This window comes from Lissotriton helveticus, chromosome 7 (assembly GCF_964261635.1).
Source record: "Lissotriton helveticus chromosome 7, aLisHel1.1, whole genome shotgun sequence".
Taxonomy (NCBI): Eukaryota; Metazoa; Chordata; class Amphibia; order Caudata; family Salamandridae; genus Lissotriton; species Lissotriton helveticus.
Genome location: NC_136068.1, coordinates 1432902811 through 1432926202, shown reverse-complemented (window position 1 = coordinate 1432926202; position 23392 = coordinate 1432902811). Strand labels below are relative to the sequence as shown.

Sequence of the window (23392 nt, the reverse complement as noted above, 5' to 3'; positions counted from 1 at the left end):
ACAAAAAATATAGACGATATGGCAAGTATACATTTTGACAGGGTACATAAAGAAGTAAGAAAGCTACTAAAAGTATGGGGGGCCTACCTTTAACCTTCTTGGGTAGATCCAACATAATCAAAGTGGCGATACTACCCAAGTTCACATACCTGTTTAGCACAATTCCCCTGAAATTCAAAACAAGACAAATAAAAAAAACTGTAAGGAGAATTAAGCAGTTTCATCTGGGCTGCTAAAGGGGCTAGAATCTCTTGGAAGAAAATAAGGAGGAACAAGGCGCAAGGGGGCATTGCAAGCCCGGACATCTTGGAGTATTGTAGAGCCTTCCAATTTAAAAACATCAGAAAGTTACTGACCAACTTCAACCAATACCCCCTTTACTTGCAGGCCCTGGTAAGCAATGAAGAAAGCTACTACTTATATAAGTTTGGACCCCTAAAATACTTCAAGAAAGCAAAACTGAAGATACGCAAATCAGCGGCAGAGCTATGGTATCAGATGAGAAAAATACTCAAAATTCCATATTACAGCAAATATGCCCCAGTGTGGGATTCCCCAGGTAAACTTGAATTCCTTAGAGATAAGCTAGCAATACAATTGAGAGAGAATAACATCACAGGATGGAACCAGCTACTGGAACACAACTCTATTGTGGAATGGGAAGTCCTACAAGAAAGAACAGAGGGCAAAATATCATGATTTAAGTACTACCAGCTTACAAGATAGGCAAAAAGTCAAAAGGACATCCAAGCTGGAGAGGGGAACATAGAGGAAATGATGCAAGGGGAAAAAAACATCAAGAAGGAAATAGCGTATTGGTACTGGGCGTTAATTCAAGAAGGGGAAGAAGACTATAAAGTTCCAAGTGTGATTTGGGGGAAAGAACTTCCGGAGCTGGATATCCACAATAAATGGCATTTATCTATAGCTACCTGTTGGAATTTTTTTAAATCTGCACCTCTGAGAAAAAATCATTTATATACCACTCACAGAGCATATTGAATGCCTAAGAAACTGTCTAAGATCAATGGGCAAAAAAGAGAGGAGCTGCCCTGAATGCAGGGAATTGGCTGGAGATGACCTACACATGTTCAGGCAGAGGTGAGTATTGCATCTCGTTATTTTTGGGATAAGTCAGCAGAACACAGAAGCCTCAAAGATGAGTAAAGACCAAGAAAGTATACTTTTTATGCTGATACTTTTAGCCAGAAGGGAAATATGTATTGTGGGTGAAAAACTTTCCTCCAACACATAGTGAATGCTGGCTTCAACACATAAAGTAAACAAACTAGACAGAGGGGGGACACGGGTAAAAGGCACAAGTTCTGGAGCATCTGGGAAGAATATGAGCAAGCACATTAAGGAAAGCATTTAAGGTGTATTGTCCTATGATTACGCAATGCAATAAAGCTTTCAAGTGGAAAGTTGTAGGATTAGTCAGAGTGACTAGCTCCCCCCAGATCTGATCTGCACCAGAAATGAACAAAAAGGGTCCAGAAAAAGGGAAAGGAGAAATGCTCCATGCATACGTTGTGCTCACCCAGGAGAAACCCCTGAATTCGGAACAGAAATGAGCCCCTGATACCTCCAATTTCAAAATATTGCTAAATGTCAAAAAAAATGTTTTAAAAAGAACATTATCCGTTCTGAAACACAGTTTAGGGGTGGAGGGCAGAAACATTCTTTAGACTCTGCCGAGACCTGTAAGGTAAGGGAAAAATGCTGATGAGGGTTCTGATGTTGAAGAGGTTGATGAGTATGAATCTGCTATGAAGGCATTGGAAGAGAACTACAGTAGAGAGATTAGTATACTGGTCGAAAGACGCAAACATTTTTCCTAAGTCCAGGGAGAACATAAAGCAGTATATTGCAGCCCTGAGTAGGTTGTCAATGACTTGTAGATTCAGAGATCTACAAAATTAGATACTAAAAGCTCTGATGATTAACAGAACAAGAATATGAAAATTCAAGATAAGCTATTAGGACTGAAAGACCCAACTTTAGATAAAAGTATTGAATGGCTAGGCACATGAAAAATACCTCAAGCAATTGGGTGGTGTTGCTGGTAAGGAAGGAGGTGAACCAGGAAAACGCAGTTGAAGTGAATATGGTAAAGAAACCCTTATGGAGAAGTATAGAGGGGAATAGGAGTGATGGGAAAACTCAAAATGTTGAAAAAAGAAAGCATAGGTGTGGTAGTATGTGTCACACAATTGTAGTGAGTAATAGCCCTACTACCAAAAGCAAGCGCTTTAACTATAAAAAGATAGGTCACTTCTCCAAAGTGTTTAAGATGGGGAACAACTCGAAGTCCAGAAAAACAGTGAATTTAGTGAACGGACAATAAACATCAGGTGACGAGAGGTGTTGGTGGTGAATGAGACTGAGCCACAGGTGATGAGTCAAGCAGGGATTACAAGTGAAGAGTATTGCCCACCGAAATGTACCTTCAGGTTGAAGTGCAATGAGGTAAATCTTTGGGCGGGTTCTTGCTCACCATTTATGCATATGGGAATGATTAGATGAGTGTGTTTAGTCCCCGGTATGTTGACCGTGAAGGATACTGTGAGAGCAAATTGCTTGTCGGGGATATTTCCGAGCACAATTTCTGGTTAGAAAGGCGATGGGGAAAATGTATGTGGTCAAAAAGGGTAGATCGTTAATAGGCTGGAAGGAACAACAAGTATTTGGGTGGGATCTTGAACTCTAATCATCCAAAGCAAGTTGTGCTGAATGCCACAGAAGGGACAAATGAATGGGTTGAAATATTTCCAAATTTGTTCAGGAGAAAATTAGGGTGTTTGAAGTTTTAACACTGGATTGTATTAAATAAAGGAGCTGTTCCTAAAGACCCCAATGCGCAGAGTGTACCGCTAGCCCTGAGTAGTTTGCTGAAAAGAACTGCAAAGATTGTGCTAGGAAGGCATGATTGAACCAATAAAATTCTCTGATTTGTTGAGCCCAATTGTGATCTCTTGGAAACTGAACTGAAGCTTACACAAGTGTGTCGACCTCAGAGATGTGAAAGAAAGTATATGGGTACATCGCCATCCCATTCCCTGCATAAATGAGATACTGATGGAAGTGACAGGGGACACATTTTTTACAGCTTTGGATTTTCCCAGTCACATATTTGTGTACCACTTTTTAGAACGAGTCCATGGGGCATATTTACAAGCCCTCAGTGCCACTGGAGCTTCACTTTATTTGAACCCTCTGTGGCGCAGCGCCTTTTACATATATACAAGGTGATGCAAGGCCACTTTGCCACCTTGTAAAAATGTCCCATTCTGCATAAGTCATCTGCGACAAAGGTTGTGCAATAGGTTTTGCAGTCAGCATTCCACCACAACACCCATTGCTTATTGATGCTTCCCCAGAATTACAAGGCTGAGGCAGCACCAACAACTAACACCATGGACTACAAGACACTAAAATGGCGCAAGGAGGAGAAATAATTAATTTCTCCATGTTTTTGCTCGTTCTATTGCCATTATTGATTGTTTTGTTGCAGTAAGGAGTCCCTTCATGCACATAAACAATCATCCCTGTAGCATTTGTTTTGTGCACTTTGAGAGGAGCGAAGAGCAGATACTCCACCACAGGAAAGTAGGCCCTGGAATGCTGGTGGGGGTGCAGCATTTAATGTATTCATACGGGGGGTGCAATTTGAACTATGCAAAACCATAGACCGCTGATCAAGCAGTTTTCCACAGCAGGGGCAGGATAACCAACTCCAGGATTAGCCAAGTGACTTAATCGCCTCCAGATTCTCCATAACTTACATCCCAGGGGCTGAAAATTTCAATGTAGGCTGTTTATTTAGACTGCCCATTAGGGTGGAATCTGGAGTTGAGGAGGTTGAATGAATGGTGGCAGAGATTGCAGAAGAGTGTAGAGCCATAGGAGAAGATGAGTGGAGGAAGGCCATTTTAGAGGATCCTATGCTGCTGAAATTGATAGAGGTAATACCATGTAGACAGAGGTGGATGATGTCAGAGAAATTGGAGATTTTCAAGAGTGTCTGAGAAGAGATGTCTGTGTTGAATGGAATACTAAGATGTAGTGAAAGATTGGTGGTACCTAGCAATTTCAGGCAAAGACTGTCGTGATTGCTGCATGAGGAATGTGGGAGAATGCCAGTGTTGGAAAGGAAAGCCCGTATGGATTTCTGGTGGCTGGGAATGGATAGGCAGATTAAAAGATTTGTTTGTGACTGCATACCATGCATGTGTAGTGACAAATCGCACATCATGCAAGAGACTCCGATATCTCCTGTTGTCTTACCTGAATGGTCAAGAGAAACGTTGGTGATGGACATATGTGGGCCCTTTGAGTGTTTGGGTGCAAATGAAAGATTTGCATTGCTTGTGATGGACTACTTCTCAGAATGGCCAGATATGGCATTTATGAGAGAAGTAAAGGCATGTAATGTGATTGCATTCAGTGAGGATGTGTTCCAGCATGAAGGTTGTCCTGCCATGATTCAGACCCACAATGGGCCTCAATTAGTATTGGGGGAGTTTGAATCTTTCCTGGAAAAGTGAGGGATCAAGCATTGTGAGACTGTGGTGTACCATCCCAGGGAAAATGGTGTAATTGAGCACTTTAACCATGTGTTGGGAGAAAGCATCTAGTTGGCAGTGGCAAGTAATGGTTGTTAGTGGAGTCAAGTGAAGGAAATGTTGCAGAACTATAGTACCACTCCCCATTCTGTGTTGCGTGAGACTGCATTTCACCTACTTATGGAAAGGGTACCTTGCACAGTGGTGGTGCCACGATGGATGGACCAGTCTGAGCACTAGGAAGCAGAATATTAGAAGTTGAACAAGAAGATGGAGACAACTGTCCATAGGCACAATGAAAGGATAAAAAGAAAAGGAACGGAATTTGAGGAAGATGTTTGTGAGGGTGTGTCTGGGTAATATGGTGACAAAAGTTGTCAGAACCAAAGAAATTTGAGGAGGCTGAAGGCAAAATACTAAGGTTATCAGATGTTTAATGTTTAATGTAAGGAAGAAGCCGATGTGCAGTGTAGTGAAACGTCAAGAATGGGTGAAGGAAAACAATAAACCTTTTGAGTAGGAAGGAACTCTTCAAGAGGAAAGTTCGAGGGTGAGACCAAAGATGTTTGAAGATTATATATGCACTTGTTAACAAATGCTTAAATGTGTATATAACTTTCCTTTAGGTTAATTTACTAGGTTTAGAAAACTTAGTAACCAAATTATTGTTAGCAATTGAAGATAATGTATATATATACTTATGGATGTACATGTTATTGATACATAGCAGGTTATAACGTTGTTAATTTTTTCAAACAAAGGGGATATGTTGTGATCTTACTTGTCTTCAGTCAACCGGATGCTTCCACTCCTGGAATCTAGATTGCTGGATTCTAGGGGGTGCCCGTAGGCAGTTAACGAAGAGCAGGACCGTGAGAGGGGTTGTTACCCTATGTACATTAAATCTCTTCAAATTATACTATTTTGTCTTGTGTACTTAAAACTAACACAGGGATCTATTTCAGGAGAGGCTTAACTCGGTTACTGAAGATAGTTAGAAGCTTTAACAAAATAAAGGTCTGCGAGAACCCTTGGAGTTTCAATCCTCACATGGTGCAAGTGAAGTAAGTGACCAACTGCAGGCAGATTTTCACACAGATTCCAAACACTGCAGGCTTTTTTGTGCATTTTTTTTTGTTTCCTCAGTGTGTGGGAGGATTGGGACATAATGCTGTTCATTAAGATCTTGCAGAGAGCTATAATGAATGAAAAATGACGTCCAAAGCTCGCAGCTACTTCTAAGGCATCCTAGCACTGTAGATTCAGTCACGGAGAAGAGGAGAGGAATAATTATTCAGAGATTTATCTAGTACAAAACACGTTTTGATGTTTTTCATTACCCAATTGTGGTTGGTGATAAGTCTGATATGAAGAAGTGAATTTCACAATTTGGCCTCGAGGTCGGAAAAGGCTCCGCCTCTTATCCATTTCATTTTGGGGGTGATTAACTGAACGGAAATTATGCGCAGGGTCATAAGTGGAAAATGTATGTATTACATTGAGTGGCCCCCTGTTTTGCTTTATGTGTAATGCATAAATATTTAAATATAATGCTCTTTTGTATTGGATGCCAACGCAAGGAGTTAGTTTATGTCAATGTATGGAGGCTCATGCTGAGTCTGGCAGCCCCTATTCTGAACTATCTGTAATCACTTCAAAATATGTAGGGGGACACCTAGATAAAGAGAGTTTGGCATCCCAGTTTGACTCTTGGTGTGGAATGTTAATATAGAATGTACACCAAGAGTCCAGCAGTGACAGTTTGACCCAGGCTTTTCTCCCCTAAAGAAGGATTTCTCTTGAGCTTACATTAAACATATAATACAAGAACCTGACATCTTGGAGTCATAAATCTGGGAACACGGGTTATCATAAGAGTTTCTGTAGAACAGTCTAGAGGAAATAAAGGCTCAAATTACTGTTTTTCAAGAGGCTGTAGGCAAAAGATAAAATATTTTGTTTAAGGTTTTTTTTAACACAGAACAGGAGGCTGCTACAGTATTAGTCTATTTAGCAAAGGACAGGGTCTATGGAAGATCACACTTGTTTTTTAGCTGTATTTGTTGGGGTTGAAGTGCATCTATCTCACTTGGCCACCAATCAGGAAACCAAGCCATGAGAGATTTGCAAAGACCAGGACCTCTGTTAAGTCTCCATTCAGTTTAAGGCAGTTATGCCTCATAGGCAATGCCACAGCCGACATACAATTTTAGAAGTACATTTTTGTACTTTCACAATTTTTGGAGTTTGACAGCAAAATCTGCGTAAGAAACCATTCTAAATCCAAAGTGTCTTACCAGTCATGGCAATGGAGATACGTACATTTGTTTAGGAGTTAGAAATTAACACTTTTGGACTTGTTGCAAGGAAAAGGAAGAGATTGATAAGGTGGAAAACAAGCATTTGCAATGCAATAGGTCTCGCATTAGCGAGAGTTTAAGCTATTGGCATTGTAAATGACAATGCCTTTTATTTATCTGTTTTTCTAATTAACACATAGATAAAAGGTATTGTCATTTACAATGCCAATAGCTCAAATTCTTGTAAATGAGAGACCTATTCAAAGAAGCGGCCCCCTTTATGGAAGAGGAGTGGCGTAGCGGCCAGGGCACCTGACTCCGGACCATGGGGTTCACGGTTTGATCCCCAGTGCCGGCAGCAGATTAGTCCAGCACCATGTGACTTTGGGCAATAGCTCGCCTAATCTTCTCGACAGCCCCCAGTGCCTTTACACCCTTGGGTAATATTGCACTTTACAAATACTGGAATTCATTTAATTTCATTGGCCCGGGGTGCTTGGAAAGTGAAAGCGTGCATGGTGCGCTGAATGTTGCAGGAAAGCATGTCGTGCCTGCAGTAGGAGAAACTCATTAAAGAAAATAGTGCTTACAGACTAAAACAGACATACTGTGTAACAACCGAAGTAAAAGGGCCAGTCCTCGTGGGAGAATACAAATGAAGACAAGGCGGGACTAAGGTGAGAATAACAAGCCTTTTAACAAATCAGAATCCAGCATTTTCAAAGGACAATGACACAAGCCAATGGCAAATATGGGCAGAGAGTGGACAGGCTTCTATTCCATACACCAATACAGCTTGCCTCAGAGCAGCTCATGCTCTGCCCAGGCTCCACCTAAAAACGGTGAGTGCTCATTCTCTCCACATAAAGGAGGATTGCCAAATAGCATGTTTTGCTTTGTACACAGATCATTGCAGGGGGTACATTAATGTACTGAGCTAGCTATAAAACTTGCTACTAATGCATTTGCCTAATTCCACTTATTTATTGTATTCCTGATTTCACAACGTCTCATGTTACAGCAGCTCATGTGAAAGGCGTGTCACATTTCTTGCTATTGGATACGAAGTTTAAAGTTTAGGTATTCGCAGCGGCTCTAGTCTAGTCTGTAGCCTCTTTTTACTTCACATAAATGTGATAAGAGATTACTTAAATGTTAAGACATGCAAGTGCTGTCAGTAACCAGGAGCATAAGTGAAAGAGTGCAGGCATTTTATAATGTGGCTGAATATTTGCAGTCCTGCTTTTATGTTTGTGACATAGCCTGGTTTTTGGTTTTCAAATTTTGATCACCCTATCAAAGCGTCGTCTTCAAGAGCAAGTGTACCATGAGCCACAATGTAGATGGAAAATGGGACATTTATGCATAGTTTAAAAAAAAGCTGAATTGGGATGCAATTGGCCTCTCACACTGAGCAATAGCGCCACAGTACCTGTTACACCAATGTTTGTTCTGCCCACCCAGCCTTAAAAAACTTCCTTAACAGCATTCACATTTTCGGTTTTCAGCAAATCTACAAGAGCCATCCATGTGAGTAAATAGGCGCCCATTCTTGACAAATTTGGGCCCCACCATGCACCGAGACACGGTTTTTGTGTAAAAAAAACCCACAATCTCCCTCTGCCTCTTTTCGGAGTTCTAATGTATGCAAGCTGCAGAATTAAGGTTACTTGCCTGTTTCTTTAGAAACAGTGATTTTTAAGACATTCAGAGTGGGCAGGTGTAACCACAGCGGGTGGGGCCCTGGCATGCCTGCTGGAGTTTCTGAGCGGCACTTAAGAGGAAGGCAGGTTCACTGACTTTCAGGGCAAACCGTTTTCTGAAGCTGTGACCTTGCCATGCCAAGAGCACAAACTGTGCGTGGTGCAGACATGCATCACGAGAACACTGAAGGTGGTGGGGCCCAGCAGAGTGCACGAAGATGAAACTGCACCCTGCAAACTGGAATCTAACGCTCCTCAGACATGACAGCTTGGAAGCAATGAGCAGTTGTTTCCTCTCTGGGACTCCATGCACTTTACACAATGCAATCGCACAAAGACAGGTGCACGGCTGTGTGCTGGGCGAGTACAGACCTTCACAATATGCCCCCGGTGTCTCAACCACACACCATTCCAAATGCGCAGGCAACTTCGCCATGCTTTTAAAGTAAAAAGCTAAGTATAAGTAGAACATTCACTATCAATCCGTATGGGGAGAGGATGTGGCCTAACAGCCAAAGCGGTTGAGCGCGAAGCCGTGGTACTGTGTTGGAGTCTCGGGAAGGATGCTCACAATCATGTGATTCTGGGCAAATTACTTATGCTCCCCTGCCTTACAAAATTAACGAGTCCGTCTGGAACGCAACTCCGCGCTCTGATAGCCATCGGGTCGAGTTTGTGCCATATAAAACAAACAAAAACAAGCGCGCGGTGGGAGCGTGGGAGCACATGGTGGAAGCCCAGAGAGGAGACGCCATGCGCGTGCACATCGCCTGTCCGTGCGCACACATAGTATGTCTCCCTTCGTGCACCAAACCCACAAATAGTCTCGCCAAGGCGAAGCAGCGCATGTGCTGTGTTCGCTAGGCGAGACCTAAAAACGACCTTTGCTCAATCTGAAATAAACCCACCTCGATGGTTTATTTGCATATATAATAAATCAGGATAATAAGACATTGTGTGATACCATGATGAATGCAAACAAGAACCAAGAAGGCTGGGCCGCCACGGTCCATGATCATTCTCAAATTGCCAGTTATAGCAAGTAGTGCAGATTCTGTGCTATGTTCTTGTCTAAAACCTGATTGGGAAGGATTTCAAAGAGTGGTGTGTTTCGCATATTTAGATAGCTGAGAATTAAGATCTTTTTTAATAATGTTTGATGGGAACAGTAACAGAGAAACTGGTCTAAAGTTAGACAGTATAGTGAGATCCACTTAGGGTTTCTTCAGTAGAAGTGTAATTGTTAGACCTGGCATTTCTTGGCCTGATTACCCCAGACTTTTTGCCTCTACCTTCTCTATTTTTGATGCTGTGATGAATTTCGTTTGACGGGCTTAAATGCTTTGGCCACTTTGCCACTGCTGATCAGTGTCAAAGTGCAAATGCTCCCTGTGTATAGTGTAATTGTAATTGGTTGTCCATGATTGATATGTTTGCCTTACTAATAAAGTCCCTAGTAAAGTACACTATGTATGCCAGGGCTAGTAATTCAAATGCTACTAGTGGGCCTGCAAAAAGAACTATTGATGGACAGAATGCAGAACAATGTCATACATTCAATCCAGTACAGAAATCTGGGCCTAAATTCATCGTTTTTTGCTCACCATGCCATTCCAGTTTGGACCCAGCCATATGCAAATCAGACTTTACCCTGCGCCCAATGGGAACAGTCCAGCCCGAACTGCCAGGTCAGGTCCTCGCTGGACTGGAAACAAGCATCCTAGGACTGGTTTCGGGGTTTCACCCCTCTTCAGCCAGGATAGCTTGATTCCAGTGGCATGGCGAGCACAGGACTCGCTTCTGAGCATACCCGTCCCACTCGAGGTGACAAATGCAAAAATAACTAAACTGGGGTGGCATGGTGAGCAAAAGAATGATGGATTTAACCCAGATCTCTTGACTGGGGGTGAATGTTTTGATTTGTTCTGCATTCCGTTCATCAATTGTGTGTCTTTTGCTTTCTCGCCATAAGTGCGCCGGGTATGCCCAGACGTGGGTCCCAGGCTCACTGGGCCACTGGATTCAAGCTATCCTGGCTTAAGAGTGGTGAAACCCCGAAACCGGTCCTAGAATGCTTTGTTTCCGGTCCAGGGAGGACCTGGCTTAGCAGTACGGGCTGGACTGTTTCCATGAAGCACAGGGTCAAGACTGATTTGCATATGGCCAGGTCTTAACTGGGGTGGCATGGTGAGCAAAAGAATGATGGATTTAACCCAGATCTCTTGGCCGGGGGTGAATGTTTTGATTTGTTCTGCATTCCGTTCATCAATTGTGTGTCTTTTGCTTTCTCGCCATAAGTGCGCCGGGTATGCCCAGACGTGGGTCCCAGGCTCACTGGGCCACTGGATTCAAGCTATCCTGGCTTAAGAGTGGTGAAACCCCGAAACCGGTCCTAGAATGCTTTGTTTCCGGACCAGAGAGGACCTGGCTTAGCAGTACGGGCTGGACTGTTTCCATGAGGCACAGGGTCAAGACTGATTTGCATATGGCAGGTCTAAACTGGGGTGGCATGGTGAGCAAAAGAATGATGGATTTAACCCAGATCTCTTGGCCGGGGGTGAATGTTTTGATTTGTTCTGCATTCCATCCATCAATTGTGTGACTTTTACTAGTGGGCATGCAGCACTAATTGTGCCACCCACACAAATAGCCTTACAAAGGGAACTCAGGCCTGCCTCTGCAGTGCCTACGTGCAGTTTGTGAAACTGCCATGTTGTTCTGACAAGTGCACCCACTTGCCAGGCCTTACCCTTCCCTTTATATGCACACAAGACACCCCTGTGGTAGGTCAAAGGTACCCTCCTGGGCAGGGTGCAGTGTATGTGAAAGGTAGGACATGTACTGAGGTGTGTACAATGTCCTAACAGTGAAATACTCTCCATTTCGTTTTTCACTGTTGAAAGGCCATCTTGCCCATAGGACAGAATGGGGAGACTGTGTAATATGTTTCCAGCCTATCTTCCCAAAGGCTTAAGATGGAGAGGTGAAGTTTATTATGCCTGAACTCACAATTTAATAATATCTTTTTCTGAAGAAGGTTTTTGCATTGTGTGTTTAGAAACCACTTGTTTACAAGTGGCTGGGTTTTTGTGCTCTAACATTTCGGTGTGTCTCTGCCTGGTTGTGGATTGACTGTCTAGATATGAATGTGATACGCTCTGGGGAATGTTTGACCCAGGGGAGAAGGTGAGACAGCAACAGGCAGACCTGCATCTGGAGTGTAGGGTGCAGGAGTAGCCGCTGGAGGTGAAGAGGCCTAGGTTCCTGCCATAAAACAATGGCTCCATCTCCTGCTGAGTGATTAAGGATCCAAACCCCCACTTTCAAAGAAAGAAGCTGTCACTGGCAGGGAGACACCCAGAATTGGTTTGGACAGGGGTCAGTGCCCCCCTGAACACCAAGACTTCAAAGACATTTAGGGGCATAACTATGAGAACTTAAACCCCTGGACTTTGGGATGGAACTGATCAAGACTGAAAAGGATTGAAACTACTTCATGGTCAAGAGGAACCTCTGCCAAGGAAGAAACAGCTGAAGAGACTGAAAGTAAAGGACTGACCATTGCTGTGTGTTCTGGGGTTGGCCTGCAGTTTGCTGATTTAACCAATGAGAGGCTAAAGGAACTTTGTTGTGTGCTGTGTCCCTCTGCTTGAAAGGACTTTGCTGAGTGTTGTGTCCTGAAGTAAATTATCCCCAAGGGCCCGAGGAGAGCTGGCTCCCTGTTGTGGAAACTCAGGAACACAAAGGTTTCCAGGTGTGTTTCAGCGACACTGTGTGCGTGTGCTTTTTTTTTATTTTTTTTTTATAAACCTTTATTTGTACAGAAAGGATATACAAATCTGGGCCTACAAACAGTCCGGCCGGCCACGACACGATAGAGCAATCAAGAAATCCAGAAGGAAAATATACAGAATCAATCCTAATGGAGCGCAATCAATACAGCCCAAAAAAGGGAAGGAGGGAGGGGGGAGGCTCTGGACGGCCCGTAAACAGGAACAAAGAAGGTTAATTTTTATAATATTACGATAAGGAGTATAACAGGCTCGGTTACAGCATAAATGAATCCGGGTTCCCAAAGCAAACCAGTGGCTACAAGAAGGCTAAAGGGCAGCAATGCGGAGGAGTGTCACTACAGTATACAGCAATATGAAAACAGATGCGGTTAACACAAATCAATATTCAATTAGACTCATCTTATGCACATCCACCACCCAGTAGTACATCGGAAACAGAACAAAGGAACCGGAATATTGACATCACTAGAACTAACCCGTCATACTAACCTTTGGAAGAGAAAAAAGGAGAGGGGGAGGGGAAGGAAGAGGGGAAAAAGAAAAATACAGATTGAAAGAGAAGAGCGCCGCTCTGATACAAGCACCCCGTAGCAAGGACACATAAAAGATCAGGATTATTAGCAACGAGGAGGGGATGGGAGTCGCAATTGAAATGCAGCATAGCCACAAGAAGGAGAGCAGTGATGGTACAGACCCCACCCCAATCACACCACGGGAGGCAGGGACAGACGCGGCGCTCCTATAAGAGACACAAAAGGGCCATAGAACTAAGGAAAATAAAACAGCAGATAAGACCCATCCCACCCATCCCACCCAGCACCCCTGCAGAAGGCTACGGCCTACCCCCCCAGCAGCGTGCCTGTCGCCCTAAATCAGAACCCGAAATGTAGTAGAGACAAGAGAGAGAAGAAGAATAAAGACAAAAAGAAGGACATGAAGACAGAAAGAAGTAGGAGGGAGGAGTAAAGGAGCAGAGACAAAACGGTCGGCCTCAGCCCTCCGCCCAACCATACAATCGTAATACGTTTAAACGAAAACGACACAATCTCGAGCGTCATAAAACTTACAAGGGGGTCACCTATGTATCTCACCCCAGGCCTTTCTTAGCCACAATTACCACCCACCACAGGACAGCGGGAAGTGAGGAACTCGGTGCGGGGCAATCACACGAATGAAAAAGATTCCGATAAAAACGTGGGCCAGGGAGGTCAATCCATAGGCAAGAGAACAAAAGTCCGGGTATGCAGTTGAAGTGTCCCAACAATGTTAACAAGGGCAGTAAAAGACAGGAGTCCAGTCTCGCCGTCCGGGAAAGCGGGGATTCCCCTGCAGTACAAAGACACGACCTCATCAAGGCAAAGATATGCAGCAGTCCACCATGCTCCTCGGGCACTCAGGTAGGGTCGGGCCCCAGCACGATATCCAAGTCCCCAAACACCAAACATTGAATCGCAGGAGGTTCCAAAGTCACTTGCTTGCAGACCTGTCGACGGACAGCGGTAGCAACCCTCGTCGCGACCGAGGGGGGCGAGGCAGTGGCATCACCGAGACGCGAGGGGACCATGAAGAACCGTCCATCTAAGATGGCGGCGGACCGCACCGATCCCTCAGGGGCACTGGGGGCCAAGGCCGCATGCAAGGATCGTAATGCGTCAAGAACGTCGCCAATTGTAGGCTCCCGCACACATGTCCAGGCCCCCGTGTAGTCCAGCAACCCAAGTCCGCCGTCTTGAGGATATCCACGGTCTAGTTCGACGGCCGCCATTTTGTAGATTCAGCCCCGTCGCCACCCTCCGCGACTCTCGGATCAGTCCCACAGATGCGGACCCCCTCAGGTACTAAGGGGGTCCCGCTAATGGTAGCCTTGGTGCAGAAAGGAGAGCCGCCAAAGTCGGGGGTCCGCCTGTACTATCGCTGGCGTGTCTGACGAACAGAGCCCGGGCGCAAGGCTCCAGGATGGGTGGACGGAGCAGCGGCGGGGGGGACCCCTTCACACGATCAGTCCTCGGAGCACCGCGCCCCGCACCAGCCTCACGGTCGCCAAGGCAAGCCCGGATCAGGACCACCGGGATGCTCGCACAACGGCCTCTCGCCAGTGGTTCACTCCCTCGGTCGGGGCCGACGTTTACATCAACGCCAGGCTGGGCCCAATAGGCGAGGCCCCGGTCTCAGAGCCACGGAGGCCCCGGTCCCTTCGGGGGCACAACTTCGGAACCGCGGCACGCAGGAGCCTGCAGGTCAGACGGTGAGTAGGAGCAACACGTTACGTTTCTGTTTCTTCTCGAGTGTGTCGTCTCGGGGCAGGATATGCATCAGGATATGCGAGTCAGGCCGGAAGGCTGGCGGAGCCGAGCTACAAAGCGACCATTACGATCGCGAGCTTGGCTCCTCCCCTCTGTGCGTGTGCTTTTTGCAATCTGAGACCCTCATAAGAATTGCCCTGTGATCGTGGGCACCTGGAGTCCAAGCGAATCTCAGCGACGATGTGTGCATGTGCTTCGTGCAGCCTGATATCTTCGTGGGGATTGTTCTGTGATCGTGTTCCCCTTGGAAACCAAGTGAATCTCAGCGATGCTGTGTGCGTGGGCTTTGTGCAGCCTGAGACCTTTGTGAGGATTGCCCTGTGATCGTGCACACCTGGAGTCCAAGTGAGTCTCAGCAACGCTGTGTGTGTGTGCTTTGTGCAGCCTGAGACTTTCGTGAGGATTGCCCTCTGATCGCGCACACCCAGAGTCCACATGAGTCTCAGCGATACTGTGTGCGTGTGCTTTGTGCAGCCTGAGACCTTCGTGAGGATTGCCCTGTGATCGTGTGCACCTGGAACTCCAGTGAGTCTCAACGTTGCTGGGTGCGTGTGCTTCGTGCAGCCTGAGACCTTTGTGAGTATTGCCCTGTGATCATGCACACCCGAAGCTCAAGTGAGTCTCAGCGACGCTGTGTGCATGTGCCCTGCTGCAGCCTGAAATCTAAGTTATCATCATCGGCCCGGACCGGCATCCCCAGAGAAATTGTTCCCCCGGCCCGAACCCGCCATTGCCAGAGCAGGACCTCGAACCAACCCTGTTGGAGGAGGGCCGAGTTCCACTGCGCGGAATCAACAAATTTGCATTGGAGGCTCAAAGTTGCGAGAAGAGGAGAGGAGAGCGAGGTCGCACCCCCCAGGTAATGTGCGTCGTCGCCTGGGGCGGGATGTGGGCTCAGAGATGGATGCCCTCGGCCTTTCCCATTCTTGCAGCGCGAGCCTCTGCTCAAGCTCGTATCGCGGCCTGTTCTTGCCGAGGAGTTGCAGTACCGGGGCTGGAGTGTGGAGCTGCACTTTGGTTTACACCATACCCATGTTGGGGGCATATGTTGGCGGAAGCTGACCGCAAGTCAGTACAAGTGGCAGAGAGACCTTCTAAAGCACCATGATCGGTGCCGGAGTGCATTAAGCATTAAATTATTTTTGCATAACGAACAGCCTGATTGTTGCATTACGCATTGCATTATTTTTGCATTACGAACTGCCTGATTGTTGCATTACGCATTGCATTATTTTTGCATAACAAGCTGCTTGATTGTTAGGTTACGCATTGCATTATTTTTGCATTATGAACTGCCTGATTGTTGCATTATGCATTGCATTATTTTGGCATTACAAACTGCTTGATTGTTGCATAACGAGCTGCGTTGTTTTTTCATTGAGAAGTGCCTGATTCTTGCATTTCGAACTGCTTGCGTTACATTAGGACTGCATTGTATTATCTAGAATTGCTCATTAATACCACCAAAACCTATAAGGGCTGCCTGGCCTAATAACCAGACAGGAGGAATATTACAAATACGCATATGTTGGATTTTTATCGTGTGGTCTCATCGTATATCTTTTTATATAAACATATACTTGTTTTTATGAAACTCGTGTGGAATCCATTTGTGGTGTCATCATTGGGTTACTGAGAGCGTGGCTGCAAATACTTTATACATTTGCCTTGGAGATAAGCCGGCAAAAAGAACAATTGATGCACAGAATGCAAAACAATGTCATACATTCACCCCAGTACAGAGATCTGGGCCTAAGTCCATCGTTTTTTTGCTCACCATACCATTCCAGTGTGGACCCAGCCAATGCAAATCAGTCTTGACCCTGAGCCCAACAGTCCAGCCCGAAATGCCAGGCCAGGTCCTCCCTGGACTGGAAACAAGCATCCTAGGACCGGTTTCGGGCTTTCAGCCCTCATCAGCCAGGATAGCTTGACTCCAATGGCATGGGTCTGAGGATAAGGAACTGCATAAAGTTTCCTTAAGGAAATATCATAAAGCTATCAGGGTAGCTCGGAAAAATTATATAGGAACACAACTAGCAGAGGCTGGGAAAGATCCTGGGCTGTTGTATAAAATCCTATTAACATTTACCAAACCGGCAACCTGTGAAACAACGGAGAATGCCTCTCAGGCACTATGTGATGAGATCGCACTATTTTTTACGAGGAAAATTGATGCCATCTATGAAAAGATAGTGGCTGCTAAGTTAAACGAGACAGCTGTCATAAATCTCCCAGACAATAATGTATTCTCGAACTCAACCGTAGCTAGCCTTAAAAGCTTTCCCCCATCTCACTAGAAGAGGTTACTACATTAACTACTCAGATCAAGAGCGGTAGCCCCCTGGATATCATTCCAGCTCGCATTATGCCTTTGCTGTCTGATGTCCTGGGCCCAGAAATTCAAAAGTTAATAAACCTATCTCTGAGCACTGGAGAAGTGCCGAGAGACTGGAAACGGGCCTTGGTGAGACCTCTGAGGAAGAACTCTGCCATTCCCTGGACGGACTTAGCCAATTTACGGCCGATCTCCCTTCTCCCCTTTATGGGTAAGATTATGGAGAAACACGTTAACCAACACCTGTCTAAATTCATCGAAGAGACTAATGGGTTGGATCCCTCCCAGTCGGGTTTTAGGCCAGGGCACAGCACCAAGACCACCTTGCTGTCAGTCGCAGACGATCTACACAGGTTCCAGGATAAAGGTTACTCTGTTATCCTGGTCCTGTTGGATCTGTCTGCGGCATTTGATACTGTGTCACACGACATCATGACCGCCAGGCTTGTTAACATCGGCCTGGAAGATAAGGCTCTGGCTTGGTTGAGGAGTTTCCTGATGGATCGCACCCAAACAGTCACCTTGGGTGCTTATCGGTCAGAGGAGTCGGGGATCTCAAAGGGGGTGCCACAGGGCTCCTGCCTGAGCCCTACCTTATTTAATATCTACGTGGCCCCCCTCGCTAACATCATGAGATCCCATGGGTTCATCCCTGCGTCATACGCGGATGATACCCAACTCCTCTTCCCTTTTAAAATCCTTACGGATGAGATCAGGAACTCCTTCTCCCAGGGGATGAAGGCAGTGGCCCACTGGATGGCATCTAACCTCCTGCAATGCAATGTTGCGAAAACGGAGGTGATGCTGTTCGGGGAAGCCAAAATCCTTTGGTCCCCGGACTGGTGGCCACAAGACCTTGGCCCAGTCCCGGAGCCTAAACAGGTGGTCAAGGATCTCGGGGTTCGTCTAGACCAGGACCTCTCTTTTAAAAACCATACTGCCCAAGTGGTAGGGTCCTGTTTCCACATAATTGGGATGTTGCGGAAGGTATTTCCCCTACTGCCGGACTCAACAAGGAAGACCCTGGTACAAGCCCTGATATTGAGTCGGTTGGACTACTGCAACGGGTTGCTCCTCTCTGCAAATGAGGGGGTTACCTCTAGATTGCAGGTTGTCCAAAACACAGCGGCCCGCCTTGTCCTTAATAAACCCCCCCGAACACCCTCTAAACCCCTTCTGACTGCGTTGCATTGGCTCTCTGTGAAACAAAGGGTGAAGTTTAAGGTATGTTGCATTATGCACAAGTGTCTTTTGAGAAAAGGCCCTCTATATCTGCTTAGCAAATTCTCTCCCTACGTGCCTCCACGGTCCTTGAGATCAAGTGAACAGGCCTTGCTGCAGATACCTAGAGCGAAAAAGGTGAGACAAGGGGACAGAGCACTTTCCATTGCGGGTCCCATGTTGTGGAATACCCATCTACTTTCCCTGAGACTCTGTAATGAGCACCTCGCATTTAGGCGACAGCTGAAAACGTTCTTATTCTAAATCATGGAGACACAGCGACAGGTTGTTTATTTGCTTCTAGGTTGCCAAAGGCGCGGAGATACTCCTTCGGGAGGCGATCCTAGCGCGTTACAAACTCGCAAATAAATAAATAAATAAAATGGAGTGCACGGGGCCCACGTCTGGGCATACCCGTCCCACTCGGGGTGACAAATGCAAAAATAACAATTGATGGACAGAATGCATCAATTGACCGCAGTACAGAGATCTGGGCCTAAATCCATCGTTTTTTTGCTCACCATGCCATTCCAGTTTGGACCCAGCCATATGCAAATCAGTCTTTGACCCTGCGCCTGTCTGATAAAGGGTAATACCCAGAAACCGGTCCCAGGATGCTTGTTTCCGGTTCAGGGAGGACCTGTCTTGGCAGTTCGGGCTGGACGTTCCAAACTGGGGTGGCGTAGTGAGCAGAAGAACGTTGGATTTAACCCAGATCTTTTGACTGAGGGGGTGAGCAGGGGCTATCTGAGAAGGTGTCCTTCCTTTCCTTGACTTAGAAGCAAGGGTCCCATTTTGACCTAAGGTACCTACCTCAGCCAACTAGAGACCCTAAGGTCTAACAGTAATGATAGCTTTTTCCAGGCCAGTGGAACTTCTGGTAGTTTAACGGTCTAATTGCACATGACTCTAGGAGAGATTACTTATAGCTTTTTTAAGAACATGTGTAGGACAAAGATAGAAAGGGTTTTTTATAAAAAATAACTTTTATTATTTTTAGAGCAGAAACAGACAACATGATTTTGATTTACAGAGAAAACAAGAATGTATACCACAATATGCTATACAGATAAAAATAAACATTTTCACTACTTCCGTGTTTCACACCCATTAGTACACATCTTTTATGTGTGTAAAAAGAAAATTAAATGTGCAATGATTAATCGTTGACCCAGCTGCAGCTAGGGTGACCAATCACTTTTCTCAATGAAATGAAGAATGTTAAAGAAAAAGTGCATTTGTGCATACAAAGTGCAATACAAAGTACAATGGGTGAAGTGCAACAGGGTTTGGAATACCTTTCGATAGCTTCACGCCATGCTCCTAATATTGCCAACAAATCCACTGATATGATAAGCAAGGAAACCTTCCATCTCGCCGTTTTACTGGTGAAGAATATCATGTCTTTCGCAGTTATACCATTGGCCGCGCAGTAGGCAGTGTCGGAAATTAGTGTGTCAGGGTTTTTTCTCATAATGTTGTGTTTGAGTTTTTTGGCTGCATTTTTTGAGAGCTTGGTTGGGTAATTTATGATATGGGCGTTCCTACTTATTCGTTCTAGGTAGTTGACCTCCATATTTGTGAATTGCAGATGAGCTTTAAATGGGGTGATCTAGTGCTTGTAGAGCATCATCGACAATGTGAAGGATTGCCGTTTCCGTGCTGTGCCCTGTTCTGAATCCCGATTGGCAGTCATCTAATAGAGAAATTGTCGTTGTGTTGGTTCAGCTGTTTCTGAACACATTTCTCAATTAATTTGGCAAGGAGTGGAATGTTGGTCACTGGGCGGTAGTTATTTGGATCAGCTGGGTCTACTGTAGGTTTTTTGATGATCGGTATTACTTGACCTGTTTTTAGGCATTCTGGGAGGATCCCCTGGGCGAGAGAGGCGTTTACTATTTCTGTCCATATTGGAATCAAGATATGCTTGACATCTTTCAGGCATTTTGATGGTAGTGGGTCGTTATAGTGATTGTTAGGTTTGATGTCAGCTAATGTTTTAGCAATGTCATACTAGCAAGATCTCCCCTTCTCTTGACGTAGTGTTGACTGATGATGGTGTGTGGTAGTCATTGTTGTCTGCAGCATTCTTGAGTTCTCTGTCTAGTTTGGTGGCTTTGTCGGTGAAAAAGGTTGAGAACTCTTCGCAGCTTAGTGGAGTTTTGGTGAATTCTTGGGCAGATTTGGCCTGCTTGTTTGATTGTTGTTTTAAGATCTCGAATAGTTTCCGAGGTCTGTTCTTGGCGTTGTCTAGTTCTGTTCTAATAAATTCCTTTTTAGATTTGAGGATCTTTTTGTTATATTCATTTCTGATTTTTCTAAGAAATTTCAGCTTCGGGGATGAAGGGTGTTGTCTCCATTTTCTTTCTGCCTGTCTTAACTTTCGCCTGTCTTCATTTAGTGTCTCATTGAACCATGGTTTTTTTTCTTTTTCTGTTATTCTTTTCAATTTTAACGGTATAGTGGCGTCGACTATATTTGTTACTGATGTAGTGTAATGGTTTGTTAAGTCAGTCACATTCTGCATGTTGTGTGGAAGGATTAGGTCTTTCTTGATGTTTTCGCTCAGTAGTTCCATTGCAGAGTCTCTCGTATCCCGCATCCATCTTTTGGCTTTGATAGGTTGAATGGTTTGTGTTTTCATCCATGTGGGTATCATAAAGGTTATGGCATGATGATCTGACCAGTCGCATGGTTCTATAGTGAGGATTGAGATATTATCGTTTTTCGAGATTATCCAGTCCAATGTTGCTCCTTTCGAGTGTGTTGGTTGTAAACATGCATGGGATAAGTTTAGATCAGTTAAAAAGTCTTTCAGCGTGTTGACTTGTTTGTCGTTATTGTTATTCCAGTGTAGATTGAAATCGCCCAATAATATGTTATTAGTGTCAGTGTTAGCGTTGGCTGTGATGACCTCCATTAGCTGGTCAATGAAGTTCATATTGTTTCCCGGAGGGTGATATAAGGCATGTAGGATGCAACTTTGGGTATTATTCGATCTTATATTGAGACCAAGATATTCGCAGGATTCCAGAGGATCGGATTGTATTTGGTTAATTTCTAAGTCAGCTTTGTGTATGCAGGCTATGCCGCCTCCAGTTTTTCCTCGTCTATCAAGTCTTACAATGTTGTAGAGAGGTGGCACCAGCAGGTCCATGACTGGGGATGAAGATTCAGTTAGCCATGTTTCCGTGAGGATTGATATGTCTATTTCCTGTTTAATAATGATGTTGGCTATGTCAGACGCATGTTTATTTGCTGATCGACAGTTGAGCAGTAGGCATTTTAGAGACTTTTCTGATCTACGTGGTTTTGCAATTCGCGTTTCGGGGATTAAATGTATTTGTTGTAGGTTGTTGAAATTGGGTCTTCTTTCATTTGACTTAGGTATTCTGTTGGCGTTTATCTGTACTATTTTGATTTCATCCCCTCTATTGCAGTCAGTGATCTCATACTCCCTGAGTAGGGATAGGATTTCCTCTTCAGTTAGGTAATTCTGTTTTCTGTCTGGTCTATTTTGTCTGTTTGAGAGAGGCATAGCCTTCTTATTGCTCTTGTATTGAGGAATGTTAAGTAGATCTCGAATGAGCTCGACTTTTGTGTGAGTGTGTTGCGAAATATCCCGTAGTTGTTCAATTCCTTTGAGGGTGCTTAGTAATTCCAGTGATAGGTTGCTAATTTGTGATTGGAGCTCACTGAATTTTCTCATGATCCTAGGAGATGTACTGGGGTTGTTTCTTTGTTTATTTCGAATTTCATTAACTTTGATTTTGAGTTTTCGTTCTGGGTTTTTCACCAGTAACTTCTTCCGTTTCCCCTTAGTTCGGTCGTCTCTCATGACACTGTTTGTTATGTTTGGTGTGCTGTCTTTATTTTGCGTTCCTGGTTTCTTGTTAGAGGAGTATATCGTTCTAGATGAGTCCCTAGAAGTTAGTGTGATGTCAGCGATCGATTTTTCACTCTGAGGAGGTTCTATGTTGATGTGTGGATTCTCTGTTCTGTCTGAGTCTCTCCCAGATGTCGAGAATTCTGTTCTGTTTATGACTCCTAGTTGCGTAGATTGTTCAGTATCCTGGGGGTCTATAGTTGGTGTGTTAATTGTGGTGGTAGAGTCATGTGGGTTAGTGATTTCTTCTTCTGAGGGTCTCTGGTGTTGTACGTGGCTTGAGTCTCTTAATTGCCTATTTAGTTCCCGTTCTTGGTGATCTCTCGTTGGTAAGTTTGTTGTAATGATGCTATCTGTTGGGATAGTGTTGTCTACTAGAGGACTTTGATGGTGTAGAGGATTAGCGTTTTCAGTAGATCTTTTTCTATTTATATCCTGATCCTGGCGGCCTCTCGTTGGTATGCTCGTTGTGTTGCTATTGTCCGCTGAGATTGTGTTTTCCGTTAGAGGACTTTGCAGGTATAGTGGATTTGAGTTTTCAACCATTCTTTTTAATGTTGAGAACATGTTATCGAATTTTTCCAATTCATTGTTAGAGGCTTGAATCATCACTATTCCGTTTTTAAAAATCGTTATGCAAAGGTCCCCTCTGAGTCTTAGGGATGCTGTTGTCATGAATTTCGTACCATGTGGGATATTAGCTATAGATTTTATATTAAGCGTCTTAGTAATGGCAATGCGCCATCTCGCCGTTTTTCTGGTGAAGAATATCATGTCTTTCACAATTATACCATTGGCCCCGCAGTAGGCAGTGTCGGAAATTAGTGTGTCAGGGTTTTTTCTCATAATGTTGTGTTTGAGTTTTGTGGCTGCATTTTTTGAAAGCTTGGTTGGGTAATTTATGATATGGGCGTTCCTACTTATTCGTTCTAGGTAGTTGACCTCCATATTTGTGAATTGCAGATGAGCTTTAAATGGGGTATCCTCTTCTTGTTTGTGTGTGGATAGGTACTTTCAAGATGTCTTGTAGTTATGGTGAAAAGGTACTTTCAAGATGTCCGCCTGATTAGCAGGCTTTCTGTGCACTGAGGATACTTTCTCTCTTTCTAATTATATTAGTTGTCCTCTTTCTTTGTCCTTTGTGTGTTCAATAGAATAATTTCTGTTTCCAATTGTCCTTCTTCTATTCTGTTTTTCTGCTTGTCCTCTTTCATTTACCTTGAATTCTTTCTACCATTTTGTGTTCAATTGAATAACTCCTGTTACCAGTTGTCCTTCTTCT

The 23392-nt window shown here is 44.6% G+C and overlaps 1 protein-coding gene across 1 annotated transcript in view; it reads left to right on the top strand.

Annotated features, from left to right (window-relative positions):
• The first annotated feature begins 5540 nt into the window (after positions 1–5540).
• Positions 5541–23392, top strand: part of LOC144769510 (olfactory receptor 6F1-like) — a 38640-nt gene continuing 20788 nt past the window's right edge. Inside the window, exon 1 of the mRNA XM_078653644.1 lies at positions 5541–5629. Within this exon, the coding sequence (XP_078509770.1) occupies positions 5616–5629 (14 nt within the window). The 5' untranslated portion in view covers positions 5541–5615. The remainder of the gene's footprint in view (positions 5630–23392) is intronic.